The 18,878-nt window shown below is 46.4% G+C and overlaps 1 protein-coding gene across 2 annotated transcripts; it reads left to right on the plus strand.

Moving 5' to 3' along the window:
• Positions 1–5,956: 5,956 nt before the first annotated feature.
• On the plus strand, positions 5,957–17,373 carry LOC147011596 (microtubule nucleation factor SSNA1-like). 2 transcript variants are annotated; one of them, XM_085858310.1, is made up of 3 exons: positions 5,957–6,100; positions 11,948–12,147; positions 12,284–15,176. In XM_085858310.1, exons 1-3 carry the CDS (start codon positions 6,049–6,051, stop codon positions 12,350–12,352), a joined length of 321 nt encoding a protein of 106 aa, XP_085714436.1. In that variant the 5' UTR covers positions 5,957–6,048; the 3' UTR covers positions 12,353–15,176. The 2 variants fall into 2 exon arrangements, with proteins under 2 accessions (XP_085714436.1, XP_085714435.1); XM_085858309.1 differs by lacking the exon at positions 12,284–15,176 and adding an exon at positions 17,141–17,373 and having other exon boundaries at positions 5,958–6,100.
• Positions 17,374–18,878: the final 1,505 nt, after the last annotated feature.

Genomic DNA, 18,878 nt, shown 5'->3' on the forward strand with positions numbered 1-18,878 from the left:
TTAGTTGCCCAAATGAAGATTTACTATACGCATACACTAACTAAAATGGAATTTTCTTATATCCTTGGCTGTTTGTGCTTGGAGTTTCTCGGTTTGTAAAACCGTGATGGCTCTTGTTTTTATTTCTGCAGCTGACGTCATCGCACACAATCATGAGATGGAAACTGTCGCCTCCTGAGGCTCCGCGAACACAGTATGCTTCAGGGCCGGGACCCTTCGTCCTGGGAAATGGCCACACGGTCTCTTACCGCACTGCGTTCAATTAATATTCTTTACCATTCCTCAAGGTTGCCCAAAGGAGCTACAATTGATGGCACACACACGGGAAGCAGATGACTCGAACATGTTTTCTTACCTTTTAAAGGGGTAAAGAAAAGTACAGGGAAGAGGGTGTATGAGATGCTATAATTAACAATATGAATAGACACAGATAGGAATGAGTGGGCACACAAACTTGTGTACAAGAAATAATAAATCTATCTCACTAATCACCTATCTATCATAAACTTACATGGAGAACTAGAAGGGCACTCGGTAGAGCGCATACTTCTGCCACGTAATGCCTGATCCACGAGAACGTATCAGACCCGATACATTTTTGAAATATCATGCGATACAGTATAAAATCATTTTTGGCCTTATCACTGGTCAAGAATCACTTTAAAAATTAATTCTCGTATTGAGATCCACATTCGGATCTTCATCAAAATTGAATCAATTCTTTCTTGTCACACACCCAACATGTCCACCAAGTTTCATCCGAATCCATCCCCAACTTTTTGAGAGATCTTGCTCTATATCGTTTTTGGCCCTAATCTCTCAATGGTGAAGAATCACTTCAAAAAATCTTATAGTCGGATCTGGATCTGGATCTTCACTAAAATCTAATCATTTTGTCCTTGTCACACACCCAACCTGTCCACAAAATTTCATCCGGATCCGTCCACAAACAGCCAGAAAGGGGTGAAAACATAACCTCCTTCACCTTCAGTGGCGGAGGTAACAATGGGGCAAGTGAGGTCTTGGATGGCACAAAGCGACTGGTATATGCAGGTCGTTGGAACACAAGCAAAGTGTTGCATGGGACAGGCAGTGTCGCAGGAATGATCAAGTTGAAGACAGAAGATGATGCGGTGGAAGACCAGGAGAGAAAAGATGGTGGCCAAATCGAGGGAAGGTGAGAGGTGATTGATTAATGGCTTAAAGTTCAGCTCCAGCCTCCAACTCTCTGTGCGTGTCCATCTCCAGTCCTCTAGCCGCCTTCCATCTTCGGAACTGCCTTTTCCTGCCGCAGGCCCCTCATTAGTTTCCAGATCGTTGTGGGAGGTCCATACTCCGGGATGTCCCACCCATGGGGCGGCCCCAATAAAAAATATTCTTCCGGACTCCATAGCCTATTTTACTGCCATTTGGCTCGCACACATTGGCTGAACAGATCATGACGGTCCTACCAAGCTGCTTCTATGTGCCTTGAAACTTCCAATTCCTCGCCTGACCCCACCTTTCAGAAGATAAGACATTTTACAGCCTTACTCTCTATCCTGTCTATAAATTACATACGCTTCCTCCTCAGTGTCACGTGTAACAAATGACTTTCTCTGACAGGTCCCTGTTACATGGCAATCAGACCTACAATACTCGAAACACGGACCATACTACACTTATCACAGTCTATCTATGGAGCCCCCTCCCCCTTCCATGTGGTGTAGTCATGCCCGCGGGGAGGGGCATGATGATGATGCATGATGGGCGTGATGGTTGGAGGAGTGGCCGTGGGGTTCGGCGAGGGATATGAGGTGTGCACGCCGTCTGAGGCGTGGTAGTAATACTGGAGTCGGCCGGCTCGTGAGTGTACCGCGTACGGAATAAAGGAGAGCCGCGGGCACAGTACGCCCTGGCTCGCACTCGTGCAACACAGCCCGGCTCGACTGTTCCTCCGCTTCGTGTCTGCCTGCTAAGCATCTCCCAACCCAGTACAGTACAGTGGCGACGAGGATCGGATGATCGACGTGTGTAAGGGCGGCAAATGACCCGTGCGGTTCCAGGCTACGGAGCCAAAGGTCTCGCCGGCGCGAACATGGCAAAGGGTCGGTGCATGGCAAACGTACGCGTGCCCGCCTTCGTCGGAATCTACTTCGGCCACGTCGAGTGGGCAACGTTCGTTCATTTGGTTCATTTTCTTGTTCGTTTTGTCGAGGATACGCGTTTCGGCTCGAACGCGGCGTTGGACGTCGCGCAAGCTCTGGAGAATATCCGAGGTCTCGATGGTCGGGACACAGCAGATGGTCTAGGGGTCATCGCGATAGGCCAGGCACGCACGGCCATGCGCACGGTCTGCGGCGCGGGTCGTGGGCGAGCGTGGCAATGCAGTCACTCGGACGGCGGTCTGGGCTCTCGAGGTCGTCTGCGGTGTGTGGGCCGAGGGTCATCGCCCATTGTTACGGTCATAGATGGCGGTGTGCGAGGCGATCCTTCCGTCCCGCGTCGAACCCTGCTTGCGATTGATCCGGAAATGACAAGATCAGTGGCAGGGGGGGGGAAGTGAGCGAGGCACGGATCGGGTGTCGAGTTGAGTCCACTCGTGCTGGCCGCGCATCGCATTCGGCTGTGCCGTGCAAATTCACGGCAGAGGAGCATCCAGCACGGTTCAGAGATCATTTTATTTCTGGTCTGCGAGCAGCCATTGCCATTGTCTGCGAGCAGCCATTGACCGACATCACATTCGACTCGGCGATCGCGACTGTTTCATCTATCGAGCAGACACCGGTGACCGCGCAAGTCCGCGCGATGGCTCAAGTGCCGCAGGGTGCTCGCACGCCTAGCGGTGCGGGACGAGAGCGCGCACCGCAGCACGAGCGCACCGGGAGCGAAGGGGCACCGCAGCACGAGCGCACCGGGAGCGATGGGGCACCGCAGCAGGACCCCAGTGACCTGGAGATCAGCCTGCAGCCGGGGCATGATGATGCCGGCGAGCCGGAGCAGGAGCCGGGCTCGGCGAGCCGGACCACTTTGGGTCGGAACGGGTTCCGGTTCGTGCCTCCAGATGTGCCAGTGCTCTCTTCGAGGGACCTTCGTCGAATACCGAGGGCGAGGCGCTGGCGGCGGGGGCCGCGTCGATGCAGCGGGAGCCACCGTTCGTTGCTGCCTGCGGCGTGAGGTGCGCTCCAGGAGCGGCGAGAGCCATATCAGCTTTCGCGATGAGTTCCCGCGCTTCGTTCGCGATGAGTTCCCGCGCTGTGGCAAGGTTCGTGAGGCAATGCGCATCGGTGTGGTTCAGGCAGCTTCAACAGGTGGCGGTGGGCCCGTGGCGTTAAAGGGAGTCGCGAGTCGCAGCATCAAGTCGACAACCAAGAAGCGGACTCGTGATGTGGGTTGTGGGTTGTTGTTCATGGCATATGTGTTTTTCCTTGCTCTAGTGATGCAGTTTAACGTTGTTGAAATAAATGCCAGCAGTTCTCATGTAAAAGTGGATGTGGCGGAGATCAGTCAATGGGAGTTAGATTATGGTCAATGTGATGTGGGGGCGAATAAAGAAGGTTTGTTAGCCTCCAGTTGCTCCAGGCCGCAGGTAATTGCTTTGTCATGTGCTGGGATTTTATCAAAAAAGCGCGCTGTACGGAAAAATGAATTTACGATGCTTCGAATGTTATTCCTATTGATTTATAACGAGCTTATGGTTGAAGTGGGGTTTAAATGGAATTACTACTGTCTAACTGCCGTGTGGGTCTCGGAGATCGACTCGGGGCCGGGACTCGTGCGCTGGTCGGCGTTACCCCCACCTCTGCTTTCAGCGAGGTCAGACGTGCCTGGCGCCTGGGGCGTGGCTCTCTGGGTGCGCTCAAGACCGTTTTGGACATGCGGTGGAATCTTAACTGATTATGGTGCATGAAGGTTGGGGAGTATTTGTTGCTTCCGGCAAAGGTTGCTGTTCAGCGCCCCCACCAAGGTCGGTTGGGTCTGGCGGTGGCGCCGCGGGTTCCAGACAGCGGGGGTCCGGCCTCGAAAGGTTTATCTGTTTCAGGTCTGCCTGGGGGCGGGTTTGCTGAGTCGTGCTGCTGTGCTTCTCCAGTAGCTCGCTTCCACGCATTATATGATGTGATGTGCTATTATACTTTGTTATTTTCATTTTATTTCCATGATTATTATACGAAATCCTTCGTGTTCTGCATGCTTCTTATAATACTGATCATTTAATAATCATACTTTTAGGAGGGAGGAGTGTGGTGTAGTCATGCCCGCGGGGAGGGGCATGATGATGATGCATGATGGGCGTGATGGTTGGAGGAGTGGCCGTGGGGTTCGGCGAGGGATATGAGGTGTGCACGCCGTCTGAGGCGTGGTAGTAATACTGGAGTCGGCCGGCTCGTGAGTGTACCGCGTACGGAATAAAGGAGAGCCGCGGGCACAGTACGCCCTGGCTCGCACTCGTGCAACACAGCCCGGCTCGACTGTTCCTCCGCTTCGTGTCTGCCTGCTAAGCATCTCCCAACCCAGTACAGTACATTCCACACGACAATATGTTTGCTATCTTTGCACTTTTCTCTTCCATTCTTCGATGCACAACTTGGCTGTAATGGTGTCTGTATTGAAGTCAGCAAAAGTGCATGGTTGAGATAGGAGTCCACGGATAAGGTGTTTCAGATTTTTCTGTGGCTCCATGGCTCACAGTCACATATTGCACTCCCAGCACCGTTATTGAGTCCCCGCTTCTGCATCACCACCCTTCAATGACCAACACCAGTTCTGAAGTAGTTAAGACTGTCAAGTAGGCCATCCCACAATGAAGCTGAGTCTATGGGACGATCACTTTCCCGTTGCTGACAGGTCAGTGGTCTCTGTCTTTTACCGCCTTCATTATGGTTTTTTCCTCTGCTCTCTCCTTGCTTTGTTGCCCCCCCCCCGCCCCCCACTATCATCTTTCTTCAGGGCACACATGGTCGACCATCAACCCCGCTTCTGGTGAAACTGCTATAATCCAGAATTACTGCTCACCTCCACTCATTTGTTCTTGTTTCCCGATTGTGGAAGAAATTTCCTCATTCTACTCAATCTCATTGTTCCCTCTATGTATTCAAGACAGGTATTCACCACCATCTCAGATCACACCCCCCCTCCATCCAAAACCATGATCTTTTCTACCCCCATTAACTGCCGACCTCCTTCCAAATTTGCAGTTTTTCCTTCCTGAGAGTTTGCTTCTGTATCCTTCTTGTCCATCCTCTTCTCTGCATCCTTCCCCACCCGTCATTCCTCGAGCCCACCCAATCCCTTCGTTGTCCAAGTCTCCAAGTCTATTTTGTTCTTCAAGACAATGAGCAAAATGGCCACCATCGTCGGATTCAAAACGATTGGTGGTTATTTCTTCAGTTCCACTCATTCTATCATCGAGAATGATATTTAAACGTGCATTTCATAGTCGTTATTGTTACTTCTAATTTTCATCCAGATTCTTTAAAATCTACAAACATGCAAAAACCCCTCCACAAAATGCACAGTGGAGGGTCTATAGATAAGCTTGGTGGGGGACTCCCCCTTCTGACTTGTCATTGAGATATCTCTGCCGCTGCTAACAATTAATTCGTTTGGGGAAGTTGTTGCCAATAAGATGATCGAGTAAACTAAAAACAACAACGCGGCAGCATGTGTTCGAGTCCCAGTTTTCAAGCGGTTAAGACTTGCACAGTTTCCCTTGTGCGCCGCCATGTTGTTAAGCGGTGTCGAGCGCTCCGTTCCGTCCAAGACAAGCCGCTTGCTAACGGAACACACCCCAGGTTTTGCAGTCTCAAATTGCCGAAATTGCATCTCAACTTTTTTCAGACAACTATGACGAAATGCTTCTTTTTTAGGAATATGCGTGATATAATAAATCATTTGGGGTCTCGTATCATCAAATATTAAAATTTGAATTTAAAAAAATCCGCCCGCTCTCTTCATCAACCTTTTAATTGTTTGTGCTGCCCGGAGGGCGCCATATAGCGGAAGGTCTGCTCAATGTTAACGTCAATTGCTGCCTGCAAGGTATCAGACCTTTTATAAAAGTCATTGGCAATGGCGCGTCAGGGTGCAGAGCTTCAGCGGTTTAACAACGAGCTGGCGTTGGGTGAGCGCCGGCTCTTTATTATTACGATAAACAAGTCTGAAGACGACGATGGTTCACGAGCGGTATTTGACGATGTAGATTGTTTCAGAAGTCAAGGATGAGACAATGTGATAATTTTTGACCAAGTTATAAAAATGATCAACATGATGTGGTACGAGTGACAGGTTATTCGCTGCAAAATGTCGAAAACCCGGTTTCGTTCAACAACTCTAAAAACTTGACCTTTGCATAACTTTTAAAGGTCACAAAACAATGTTGTGGATGTTAAAATAAGGAAATAGGATACGTGCTTTCGCTTATTGGAGTTAGTTCGTCGAAGAAGGTCGAAAACCCGGTTTGATTCCCACAACTTTGAAAATTTGACCTTTGTGAACTTTAAAGGTCAAAGGTCAAGGATGATGACCTTTGGTGCAAAACTTCCTCTGGAACATTCCAGGAACAATATAACGTCATATAGGCTATATGGCATTTCACACTCCTCGGATTATCCATACTTTGATGAAATCAGCGTAAAAACAAACTTGAAGGGAGCGCCACAGGCAAGGTGTTCGAGATCGAGCAAAATGGTTTCAAGACTTTAGGTGGGGAATGACCTCAAGATTATGCATAAAAAATATTGTCATCCGAGCTCTCAAAGTTTGGGCGGTTGTATGATTTTTGTCAAAATTTGCAATTTTCCAAGTTTTTGACCTTGTGAGCTTGACCTTTGAACGAAAATGAAAAATTGGATGACGACGAATTTTAGATAATTCATTTTGCTATTCAAATACTGAAGAACTCATTCCATTCAGTCAATTCCCTCGGAGAAGATAGAATTTTAATCCGACTACCCCCTAAAAATGGCTATTTTTTGGGCGTGGCTCCACCCACATTGGGCGTAGCATGCCCTCATCCAGGAAAACACAACTAGACATTGATATTGAACACATAACCAAGTTTCATCAAGATCGGATCAAAGTCCACGGAGTTATGCTCTGGACACACAGACAAGCCGGTAGGCGGACATAGCAACGGTTCTCATTTGCACACAACTCGGTCATGGTATGAACCTCCCAACCAAGTTTCATCGAAATCGCCATTGTACTGACAGAGCACTAGACTGAACAGACAGACAGACAAGCTGGTAGGCGGACATGGATAGTCGACTACCCAATACAACCTGACGTGATGGGCCCGTTTGATGGGGAATGACCTGGGGATTAAGCACAAGAAAATTCATGATTCTAGCTTCAAGGGTTAATGCTGCAGATTGTTTTTTTCGTTAAAATACCCCCACATTTAGAGGTTTTTTGACCGTTGCTAGGCAACAGAGGGGTCCATAGCAACGGTTCTTTCTCACACATAAGTAGGACATACCATGAACCTACCATACCAGTTTCATATATATCTGACTCATAGTCTCTGAGATATAACGAACTTCGTTTTTTTATTGTTTTCGACCAGGGTTCATTCAAAGTCTATCTTCTCCGACAGTTTTCATAGGATCCAGCTGGAAATTTTTGACAATATGGCTGAATGTACTGCCCACAGTCGCTCGTGGCCCGATTTTTGATTTTCGAAAAAAATAATTTTTTTATGATTTTTCAAAAAATTCAAAGTCCCGTTGCTCGGCAACAGTGGTCTCCATAGCAACGGTTCTCATTTGCACACAACTAGGTCATGGTATGAACCTACCAACCAAGTTTCATCGAAATCGCCATTGTATTAACGGAGCACTGGACCGAACAGAGGGACAGACAGACAGACAAACATATCAACGGAAAAAAATGATAAGGGTAGAACAAATTTGAAATTTTTATTTTTTGAATTTTTTTTTTCGACTAGATCGACTACCCAACATATCGACGGAAAAAGTGATTAAGGGTAGAACAAATTTCAAAATTTTTTTCGACTGGATCGACTACCCAACAGATAGACAGACAGACAGACAAACATATCGACGGAAATACTGATAATAAGGGTAGATCAAAATTTTTTTTTTTTTTTCGACTGGATCGACTACCCAACAAACATATCGACTGAAATACTGATAAGGGAAGAACGACTAGATCGACTACCTAACAGACAGACACAGACATAACGAATATAGTGGTCACTCTGGCTAGTGCTCATGAACCAATGATCATCATCATTCCCTCACCTTCTCTCTTTCTCATTCCTTTAATCTCAGGGAAACTCTCTCTCACTCGATTAAATCAGGAGACTGGTTCGGCAAGACCGACGCTCTGCACAGATTACGGTCCCGATGGATGGATGGATTAAGTATCTGGTCTACGTGGTCAGTGATGACATTGATGATGTTGATACAGAAGGATGGATGTTGCATGCCTGACCTTACCATGCCTGTACGTTCTCGGATGGACACCTCTTGGTGGTTGAAAATACGGACCTGGACCCGAGCCTTGCTAGTTGTGGAGGTGCTTTCATTTCTGAGTGTGGATCCTCCCATGTACAACCAGCTTTGTGTTTTTTTTGTGGACGAGGCCTCTGTGCCGCACAGTTTTGTGATCTCTCAGCCTTCTGTCAGCTGAAAGTTCGCCTAATTGGCATTCCCATCTGAGCACACAACTCGACGTTGGAATCCCAGGTTTAGATCTTATCTCCCATTTTGATTTGTTTGTTTTCTCCTCATAGTAGTTCCCCACGTCTTTATCCTGCATGAGGTGTGTGCACAAAGCCTTCCCTGAGCTTGAGACTATGAAAATGTAAATAATCCTACACCTTGTGCTCTTTCTACGAGTACTTCCCTTCCCTCTGCAGCCATCGAAAGCTGTATAGAGTAATCTAACAACACGTTTGTTTGTCTATAGATTTGAGTACGAGTAATGCACGCTCCTGCTGGCAGTGAAGTATGGTGTCAATACCCCCCCCCCTCCCTTAGGCAGGGATCGGTGGTTCCATTTGCACAATTCCACATGTCAAGGAAAATAAATTGCAAGTCGTCCCCCCACAGGGATGAGGTGGGTGATGTTTGTGCAAAGCAGCAACACCTGTTGGGCCATTCCTTCCAGGAGCAAAAAAGGTGTCAATACCTGCTCCCTCCAGCAGGGGTCAGTAAAACATTTGCATGATTCGTGTACAATCAAAAATTGCAAATTTTCTTGTTGGGAGGAGGAGAAGATTGGGACCATACTTTGTGCAGAGCATTGGTGCTGCTTAAGCAGTCTCCTTGGCTATTGGACACAATTCTGGACGGATCGCCACTCCGACACAGGATACCAGCAAGCTGGCACTCATTTTGCCGACCTCAGAAGGATGACAGGCAGAGGCAAACCCCACCTGGTATTAATTCAACAACCGAGTGGGATTTGAACTCAGGATCTTCCAATCTCCAAGCCCACCACCCTAACCATTAAGCCAACACCAGGCATAGTGGGGGGAGGGGGGTTTATTTTGTACCCATGATGTGACACTCGGTACCCCGAGCATGTACGCAACATTCGGTGAAGATTGGCCCACCTAAGCATTTTCAATTCTATTATTATCAGACGTCCATACAGAGAATTGCCTGATCTATATTAAAATAAAAAAGAAGTGAATTTGTATATATTGTTACAGGTACGTTGCCTGGTCATGAGTGGCCTCTCTCGGACATGTTTCCCAACCTTTGACCCTGAATCCGACAAACGGTGGATAACCCCACGACCTGACAGGTTGCTAAGCAACCAAGGATGCCATCTCAGGTGACTAAACCTGGCAGGGTCCCCATGCCAAACTCTCGCGTTACCTTCCCTGTGACTGAGTTACCTCACGTAGGGACCATGTTCTCTGCTCCCCACCTTTTATGTATTTATTACGTGCGGCTGATCAAAACCGTAGGTGGGATGCTGCCTCGACTAGCACAGCGAATCATTGGGGTCAACCCCCCCGTGTACTTATGACATCTGCTGTCTAACCAATGCAGGAAAATAGACACTGAGCAGTTTTGGAAAACGCAAGTCCTGTATTGATTTTAGCAAAATCCACGAATTTACACCAAGTTGTGAGCCTTGGTGTTTGTGTGTGTCGTGTCGTCTCGTGCCGGAAGTCATTTCTACCGGTTTGGGAAGCCCCGCGTATGGCACCTTTTGCGTCACCAGGATGTGGGGAACGCTCATTCCACTTGGCGCCCTGTTTAGCACCCTTGCTTCCTTTAGTAGCCTCCTCGAGCTTGGTGCCTTCTCGTTCGGCTTGGCGCTCTGGAAGCTGGGTCAATTCGTCCAGGACTCCTCCCCTCAGGATCTGGGCAGCTCTCATCTCCGACTGACTGACCGCCAGATCTGCACATCAACTCCACTCCAAACATTCCGTCCCGGTTTTTTATTGTCACCTGCACAGTGTCTCCAATCACGTCCGCTTTTGGCAACCTACCTAATTGCCTGAGGCACGCTGCAATCCAGCAGCTGGGATTTGTTCCATTTTGTCTGGGTTGCTGTAATGGTGAAGTGTTGGGATAATTACATTGCTGGAGTTGGTGACTATTTGGTCGAAACACTGGTGAGGTGATGTGGTTTGAGAATGTGTTTCTGAGAACGGGGGTTCGAGTCCAGGTGTTGGAAAAATGTTGGTTTGAGAATGAGGTTGGAATACGAAGTTCGAAAAATAAGGTTTGGAAATGAGGAAGAGAACAATTTGGAAGGTTCTACCTCCGATCACAACGCATTTCCCTTTCCCGTGATACGAGGGGATGGGTAACTGAACTAAACAATCACTCTGGAAATATCTAAACTCCAGGGTTCTTTTGTGCGTTGGATGTAACTCCCCGGGGTCTTTTCCATTTAACCGCAACAATATGTTTACCTCGTGGTCGGAGGTTATGTCTGTGAGCAGGATATCTCAAAAGGTTGTAGACGGATTCAGACAAAACTTGGTGGACGGTTTGGGTGTGTGATGAGGAATCATTGAATCGATTTTGGTGAATATCTGGATCCGGTCTGAGAATTTTCAAACTAATTATTCACTGGCATTGGGATGGGGCGATAAACGATGCACTGTATCACGTGATATTTCAAAGACGGATGATGACAAAACTTGGTAGATGAGTTGGTGAGATGACCATAACAAGCTGATAAGATTTTGGTTAAGGTCCAGATGCAGATCTGGCCTATTGGTGGGATACAAAACCGAAACCGTTCAGCCTGGCGGAGGTATGTGCGATACCGAGTGCTATTCGAGTTATTTGTTTTTTTTATACATGCTTCAAAAACTTATCAACCATATTTTGTATGTTTCCTAAGGGTACCCTGAATATGGCTTCTGTCTGAGTAGCATATCTGGGGGAGGGAGGTCAAGGTGGGGAGAAGACCCCCAATTCTCTTGATATAAATGTGTATCATATGGTGGTATCTGCTGTTATAAATCTTCTTGTATAAAGAAAGTTGAAACAACTTAACGATATACATGATGGTGATGTTGAAATCTGAGAATGAGACATTTTCAAAAATGTTTCATTTCATTCATTTTAAGTGGAGGTTCAAAGCAAAGCAAACACTGAGCTTTGCAGCGAAGCAGAAGTGATTTTCGCTCATGCCATACATGTATATATAGCAAAGATGGCTGATGAAGGTGTCAGCCGACTTCCAAGCAGATGGAAGATGACCTCAGGCAAATTATGAGTGAATAGAGCAGAATGTTTGTGAAGTACAACTTCTTGTCTTGATTAAAGCGACAGGTAAAAAAAAAATACCTCGTTTTGTCAACGAAGGAATGACAACGGTGTGCAAACTGCCCTCAAAGGCATTTCATGCGTTATCCCTTCATCTGAGCATGAGATGGACATGGGCCTTGACAAAGTTGAGTGCAACTTCTTTTCCTTTTATATAAATGTGGAACACCTCTCTTTGTCTTTTTCTGTTCCATCACTTTTAGGGTTGGAGGAGCTGAAGACTCGACGCAGTCGCATTGCCCAGCTGCTTTCTCGTGACCAAACCGAGAGGACGCAACTAGCCTCTGAGTTGTCCAGCCTTACAAACCGCATCTCTCGTCTCGATGCTCAGATAGCACACAAGCTTTCTGCTCAACGTGACCTCGATTCTGCCATCTCACAAGCCCAGGCTGCTTACCTCAAGGTGTGGATCTTTGTATTTTATATTAAACAGTCCACAAGATCAGAAATGGATTTTTGTTTTTTTCATTACCTCTGCCACCAAAGGTGAAGGAGGTTATGTTTTCACCCCCTTTCTGTCTGTCTCTCTGTGTCTGTAGACGGATCCGGATGAAATTTTATGGAGAGGTTCATTGTGTGAGAAGGACAAACTGATTAGATTTTGGTGACGATCCGGATCCGCATCCAACTACTTCAATTTTATAGTGATTCTTCACCATTGAGAGAATATGTTATCGTGGATCAGGCATTACGGGGGTGGAGGTATGCGGTCTACCGAGAGCCCTTCTAGCTTTTTGATGTGATTATATTGATGTGTAATTTTTCATTCTACCAATTTTTGAGGTGTTAAAGTTAAAAGCTAACCTGGCTGCTACCACCCCCAAAAAATTACACAATACCTCCATGGTCAATGCGTCATCGATGTGACGTCGTCGCCAATATATGATTGTCTGGTCGCACAACTCACTTCAGACTCATCAGAATGTGAATTTGACGAACAATTTTCTGATCAAGGTGCAGTGAGACCGTACATGCATGAACCTGAGGTGGGAATTGGGGATGAGTTGGGAATTTACCATCAGCCTTCTCCCAATCATCAGCAAGGTTATGGAATCCATCATCGCTTCAGACATTAAATCCTTCCTCTTCTCCAATGGCTTGATATCCGATCATCAATTTGGTTTCAGACCAGGTCACTCTACCCTGGATATGCTGCTTCTGCTCTCACAACAATGTATGGAGGTCCTCAATGCCAGACAAGAAATCCGAGCCATATCCCTCGACATATCACGTGCTTTTGACACAGTCTGGCACCCTGCCCTGCTCACTAAACTCTCTTCCTATGGTATCCAAGGCCATCTCCACTCATGGCTCGCAGACTTCCTCTCCCGTCACAGCCAACGTGTGGCCCTAAATGGAATTCTCTCATCCCCTGTTCCTATCCAGGCTGGAGTTCCTCAAGGCATCTTTCTGGGCCCTGATATTTTTCAAGTTTTAATCACTGATCTCTCCAACTCTCTGGAAAATCCTCTTTATCTCTTTGCTGATGACTCCACCCTCTGCCATACCATCTGTCATCCCTCAAATCGGCATGCAGCAGCTTCTTCGCTCACTACAGATCTGGATAAAATCACAAACTGGTCCAGCATGTGGAACATGTCTTTAAATCTGGACAAATCTCACGCTCTGACTATGTCTCTGTGAAAGGCCCGTTTGGAACCCCCCACCATCTACTTTCTCAACAATCCTCTGGAAGAAGTCCTTTCCCTTCAAGCTTCTGGGTCTCACCATCTGCCACGATCTTTCCTGGGAAAACCACATTTCCAACCTGGCCTGGCTTCGCTGACTGGGAATCCTCTGTCGTTCAAAGTCCTTCCTTGGCCCACCTGAGCTACTGACCACATACTAAGCTTGCGTCCGCAGCCTGATGGAGTACTGCTCTCCCCTCTGGGCTGGTGCTCCTGCCTCCCACCTTTCTCAGCTTCACTCTGTGGAAACCAAGGCATTTAGGATCATTGGTATCTCCTGTGATGAAGCTGAGTCTTTTGGCTTCTCACTCTCTCTCACCGCAGGCAAGTCGGTGGTCATTCTGTCTTCTACCGTCTCATCTCCGGTCTTGCCCCCCCCACCCCCGCTCTTCTGCGATATGTCTCCAAATATTTCCGCAAGGTGCTCAAGGTCCGCCAACAACCCCCTTCTGGTAAAACTACCAAAATCATGAATCGCTACTCACTTTCACTTTTATTCCTCTTTTTTTCCCACCTTTGGAATGAACTCCCACACTCTCTTCAATCCCATTTTTCCCTCCAGGCCTTCAAAACAGCTGTTCACCACCACCTTTTATCTTCCCCTATCCAAATCCTCGATCTTTTCTACCCCCGTTAATCCACCCCAAACCCACCTCCTTCAAATTCCCTGCTTTCCTTCCTGAAAGTCCCTGTAATGTCCATCTTGTATACCCAGTGTTCCTTCCCCATTCCTCTCCCTTCCACAGATCTCCTTATGTCTCTGATCCCCAATGTTTTGTCCTTCCCTCTCCTGCCCCTCTTTTCTTAACCCCCCACTTGCTGTGCGTTATGTGTTAGCTCTCATACGAGCCTCGACAAGGTATACAAAATAAAAATGGGGTAAGCGGGGGGATGCGTTACTAATGTTTCCACTTCAGGTATTATATTTCGCTTTTTACCAATGATGTTATCCTTTTTTGATTAATGACAATTACATTCAAGTACACAAATGTTTAAATAAAATAATAACACAATTACCAGACATATTTAAGTTAAAAATAAACCTCTTCTGGAAGCGGTCGAAAGTGGTGGTACGTCGTCTTCCTCCTTCAATAAACGTCAGCATATTTATCGATTGGAGGCAAATTTAATAACCCGGCAACATCAAGAGCACATTCACCTGCATCCATTTGACGAATGACATCTAATATCACTTCGAAGGGAACACTTTTACAATGCTTCATAGCCAATCTACAGCACCGCACATCTTTTTTAATGCACAAACCAAAGTACAGTAGTTCTTTTGGCAATTTTGCGATCTCCATATTTGGTAATTTAGTGGTGTATTCTGACATCTTTATCAGTCTTGTAGGTTCTGAAAACGCTCAAGAATAAAAGTTTGGGCTTTTGAAACGACATGAGTGTGAGTTGAGATGATGATGATGATGATGATGACGACAGATATCGAGAAGTGGTCTTCATAATGTGACAACATATTTGTGAAACGACATAAAAAGGGGCGACGTAAACCATGGTATTACCATTACATGCATTTGTTCCATGATACGTCGACTATACATGATACGTCATTTGGGAATGTCAAGATCTCGGACCTTGACTTTGCAGATGATGCAGTCATCTTTGCGGAGACTTTAGACATCCTCTTGGGGGCCCTCGAGGTGCTGAATGAGGAGTCGGAGCCGTTGGGATTACGGGTTTCTTGGGTCAAAACTAAGATCCAGGCTTTCGGTGACATCTTGGATGCTGCTGTCCTGTCTGTGTCTGTTTGTGGTGAGGATGTTGAGGTCGTGGAGAGATTCACTTACCTTGGCAGTGATATTCATGTCTCTGCTGGCTGCGAGTCAGAGGTCAATAGACGTCTGGGTCGGGCCTGGGGAGTCATGGACTCACTGGATCATGGGGTGTGGCGCTGCCGGTACCTGTGCGGGAGGACGAAAGTCCGAGTCTTCAGGTCCTTGGTACTTCCAGTCTTGCTCTATGGGTGCGAGACTTGGACTCTGACCAAGGATCTGAGACGGAGACTTAATTCCTTTGGTACCAGGTCTCTTCAGAGAATCCTTGGCTATCGCTGGTCGGATTTTGTGTCCAACGAGCGGTTGCTGAGAGAGACTCGGATGAGATTTGTTACCTGCATAGTCCGTGAGCGTCAGTTGTGGCTGTATGGACATGTGGCTCGTTTTCCTGACTCTGATCCTGCTCACCAGATTCTCTCAGCGAGGGAGTCTCATGAGTGGAGGAGGCCAGTGGGTCGACCACGTGCCTCATGGTTGCAACAGGTTGACCATCATCTCAAGGAGATGGGGATGGGCCTGGCATCTGCCTGGGGGATGGCCAGACGGAGGCCCCTGGAGTACCGGCGGAAAGTGGACGCAGCGACGTGCTGTTCTGGCACATGCTCCCATACCTGACCTGACCTGACGTCGACTATCTATATCTAAATAGCTGAACTGTGTTTGGACGGCCTACGTATTAGTAAATCAGTGCGCAGATCATCGAAGGACTGCCTTGTACCCATCGGCTGGACAGCTGCCCTGACTCCTCCACCCCACCCATGGAAAAAAAAATCATACCTCTGACATTTTACTTCTCTGTTCGGCCCAATGTATATTCAGAAGTGTTGTATTCACAATCGCCGTGTCTTCTCATTGGGTTTTCTGTTCAGTGTGAAAAGATTAAAAGCCTCATAGGTTACAGGCGTTTTGAGGCACACCGTTTGTGTAGGCCCCAGGCTTCAAGCATTCCGGCCTATAGGATCATTCGTTCATGGCCCGTTGGATTGGAATCTATCAAAGCTGTATAAACACGATGTTTTATTTATGCACATAAGTAATAGCCATGTTTTGGCTTCATTACATAACCCAAGTTGTTTTTTCTGAGCCATTGATCCATCAAGCCAGCGTTCTGTACTTGTTGATCACTCACGTTTGTTTTTTTAATTAATTTATTTATTATTATTTATTTTGGGAACAATCGAGGCTGTGCTAATTAAGACACCGTATGTCTGTGCATTTCACATAATATGCCTGAAGCACAGCAAATGAATCCCGCCGAACGTTTTGACCCGGTCATGTTTTGAATCCCGTTCCAGCCAGTTTCCCATTCCCGTTTTGATCGAGGTAACAGTAAGTATCTGTCTCGGCTCACTTTCCACCGAGCAACATCATTTATATCGCATGGCTTGTGAACACAGAAATGTTTATTTGCCATTTGAAGTTCCGTTGTCACTGGAAATATCGATAATTTCTTTAGGATTCACACACACCTTAACCAGTGAGGTACGATTCCATCTATCCCTCTGGTTTTAGGTGTGTGTGTGTGTGTGTGTGGTTGACAAATTGCTCCCCTCACCACTAATCCTCCCCAGGGAAAATCTAATTTCTTGAACTGTATTATACATTTCAAATAATTCATAACTTTGTGTGTATGGTAATCCTCTGGTGTGTTGAGTTGTGTGCACCCATCATTTTGATGGGCTTTTCCCTTCGTTCTTTGTTATCAATCGATGAATGCTGAGGTCTGAAACGGTGTTTTGAGACTTCTCGTTGCAGTAATATTAAGCATCTCCACATGGCTTTATATACTGCCATTAATATAGGGTGGGTGTAATCTTAAAATACCAACTCGCACACTTCCCCTTTGGAGTTGTGGTTTTTGATCATATTGAAGGGTTCTATACCGGCCACCCGAATGTCCGTCTCTCTCTTCCAGATCCTGGAGAGTTCTCAAGCTTTACTGTCGGTGGTTCAGGAGACTGGGAGGGCAGCAATGGCCGTGGAAAATGAACAAGACCTTCATCCTCATCATTTTGTCTCTGACACGTAGATTTAGTTCATTCATCTCTCAATTTGTGACTTAAAACCTGTCTGAGTTGAATCTCACCCATGTTGTCTCTGTTTCCTGTTCTTTTTTGTGTATTAAATAAAAATTCTTCTTTTTTATAATTCCATGGAGTAATGAAGTGCATCTTTAGTTCACTGATCAGTTGCATCCCAACACCAATACAAAACTTTCTAAAATTTCTGACCAGCAAATTTGTCTTCCGTTCTGAGGGGTGTCTGTGCTGATTTGGTCACAGAAAAGGGGAGACTATATTTGAATTGAATGGGCCATCTATTTTCCAAACATAACAACAGCACAAATATTTTGAAATCTGCTGGGAAGGAGTGGAAAGCCACGTTGTTGTTGTTGTTGTTGTTGGGATCTGGCTTCCTGAGGGTTACACACATCACTGGGGTTTGACTTCTCGTTGCGGGCAAATTAATGTGGAGCGCCACCATGACAGAAGGACGATTAGACTCGGATGGAGTAACGCCATTAAGAGGTGGAGACATCCCCGAGATGGACAGAGGGTTCCGAGAGTTGTGTTGAGTTTGTTGGGGGGGAGGGGTGAGAAAGAGCAGTCGCAGCTTCAGAAATATTAGTGGTGAGTATCCCTTCCGTGGCAGTTGATCACTCGAGTTGCGACCCACAAGCGATCTCATTCCTTCTACATAGAGCGAACAAAGAAGGAATCGTGGGATGACCAACTACCTCCATCACTCCACTGGAGATGTGCCTTTCATTATCCCATCTCTTTTGTTCTCCTTCCACTGCTTTTGATTTCATCCACCATTCCTGACAAAATCTCTCTTCCCATAATTTGATCTGTAGCAATAGTTAAAGGTATTTGCTGAACTTATTTATAATCAACCAGATTCTTTTGAACTCACCTGGACTTTAGTCAGGTGAGCTTATGTGAATGAGCAGTGTCCGTAGGTCAGTGAGTTAGTGCATAACCACTTCAGTCATTATCGCTTGAACCAAACACACGATTTTGATGAAACTTGGCCACAAGCTTCATATCTGATACCTAGCGAAGGTTTATTGACCGCATCAAAATCTGCACTCATTAAGGGTGTCTACAGAGGGGGGGGGGTATGACCATCCCCACTCCCCCTAAAATAGCTATTTGCTCTCTTCTCCAAAAAATACACACAATTTTGATGAAACTTGACCACAACCTTCATCACCCATGATGTATCTAAGTTTGTTCACAGCATCAATAAATTCAGGATCTAAGGAGGTCTGCAGGGGTTTGAGTGTACTGTTGTTCCTGATCCGGATGAGCTTCAGGACAGGTGGTCCTATTTTTAGTTCACCTGGAACATAGTTATATGATGGCGAGTCGTCCGTCCGTCCATTCACAAATACTTTCAACTTTTCTGAAACTACACATACGATTTTGATGAAACGTTGCCACAGCGTTCATCACCGTGGATGTACCAAAGTTTGTTCATGGCATTAAAAAAAAAAACATTCCACAGGTATTTAATTTTCTTCTCCATTATATATTTTGTGGGTCATCCATTCCTCCCAGTGGTTCCCTGGTTATGTTATTTGTATTTGTCCTCCATTGAGGCTTCTGTTCAAGATATGTGCCTTGTGTCCTTGCATTCTGTGTTTTGTA

Source organism: Eptatretus burgeri, chromosome 15, assembly GCF_056783735.1.
Source record: "Eptatretus burgeri isolate ZD-2024b chromosome 15, Ebu_testis_v1, whole genome shotgun sequence".
NCBI lineage: Eukaryota > Metazoa > Chordata > Myxini > Myxiniformes > Myxinidae > Eptatretus > Eptatretus burgeri.

What these genes read in the sequence shown, in the direction of transcription:
- LOC147011596 (XM_085858309.1), top strand. Translation starts at nt 6,049, where the DNA reads ATGGCGCGTCAGGGTGCAGAGCTTCAGCGGTTTAACAACGAGCTGGCG. An exon ending in TAACAACGAGCTGGCGTTGG is followed by an intron (nt 6,101 to 11,947) that starts GTGAGCGCCGGC and finishes CATCACTTTTAG; the next exon opens with GGTTGGAGGAGCTGAAGACT. An exon ending in CCCAGGCTGCTTACCTCAAG is followed by an intron (nt 12,148 to 17,140) that starts GTGTGGATCTTT and finishes TCTCTCTTCCAG; the next exon opens with ATCCTGGAGAGTTCTCAAGC.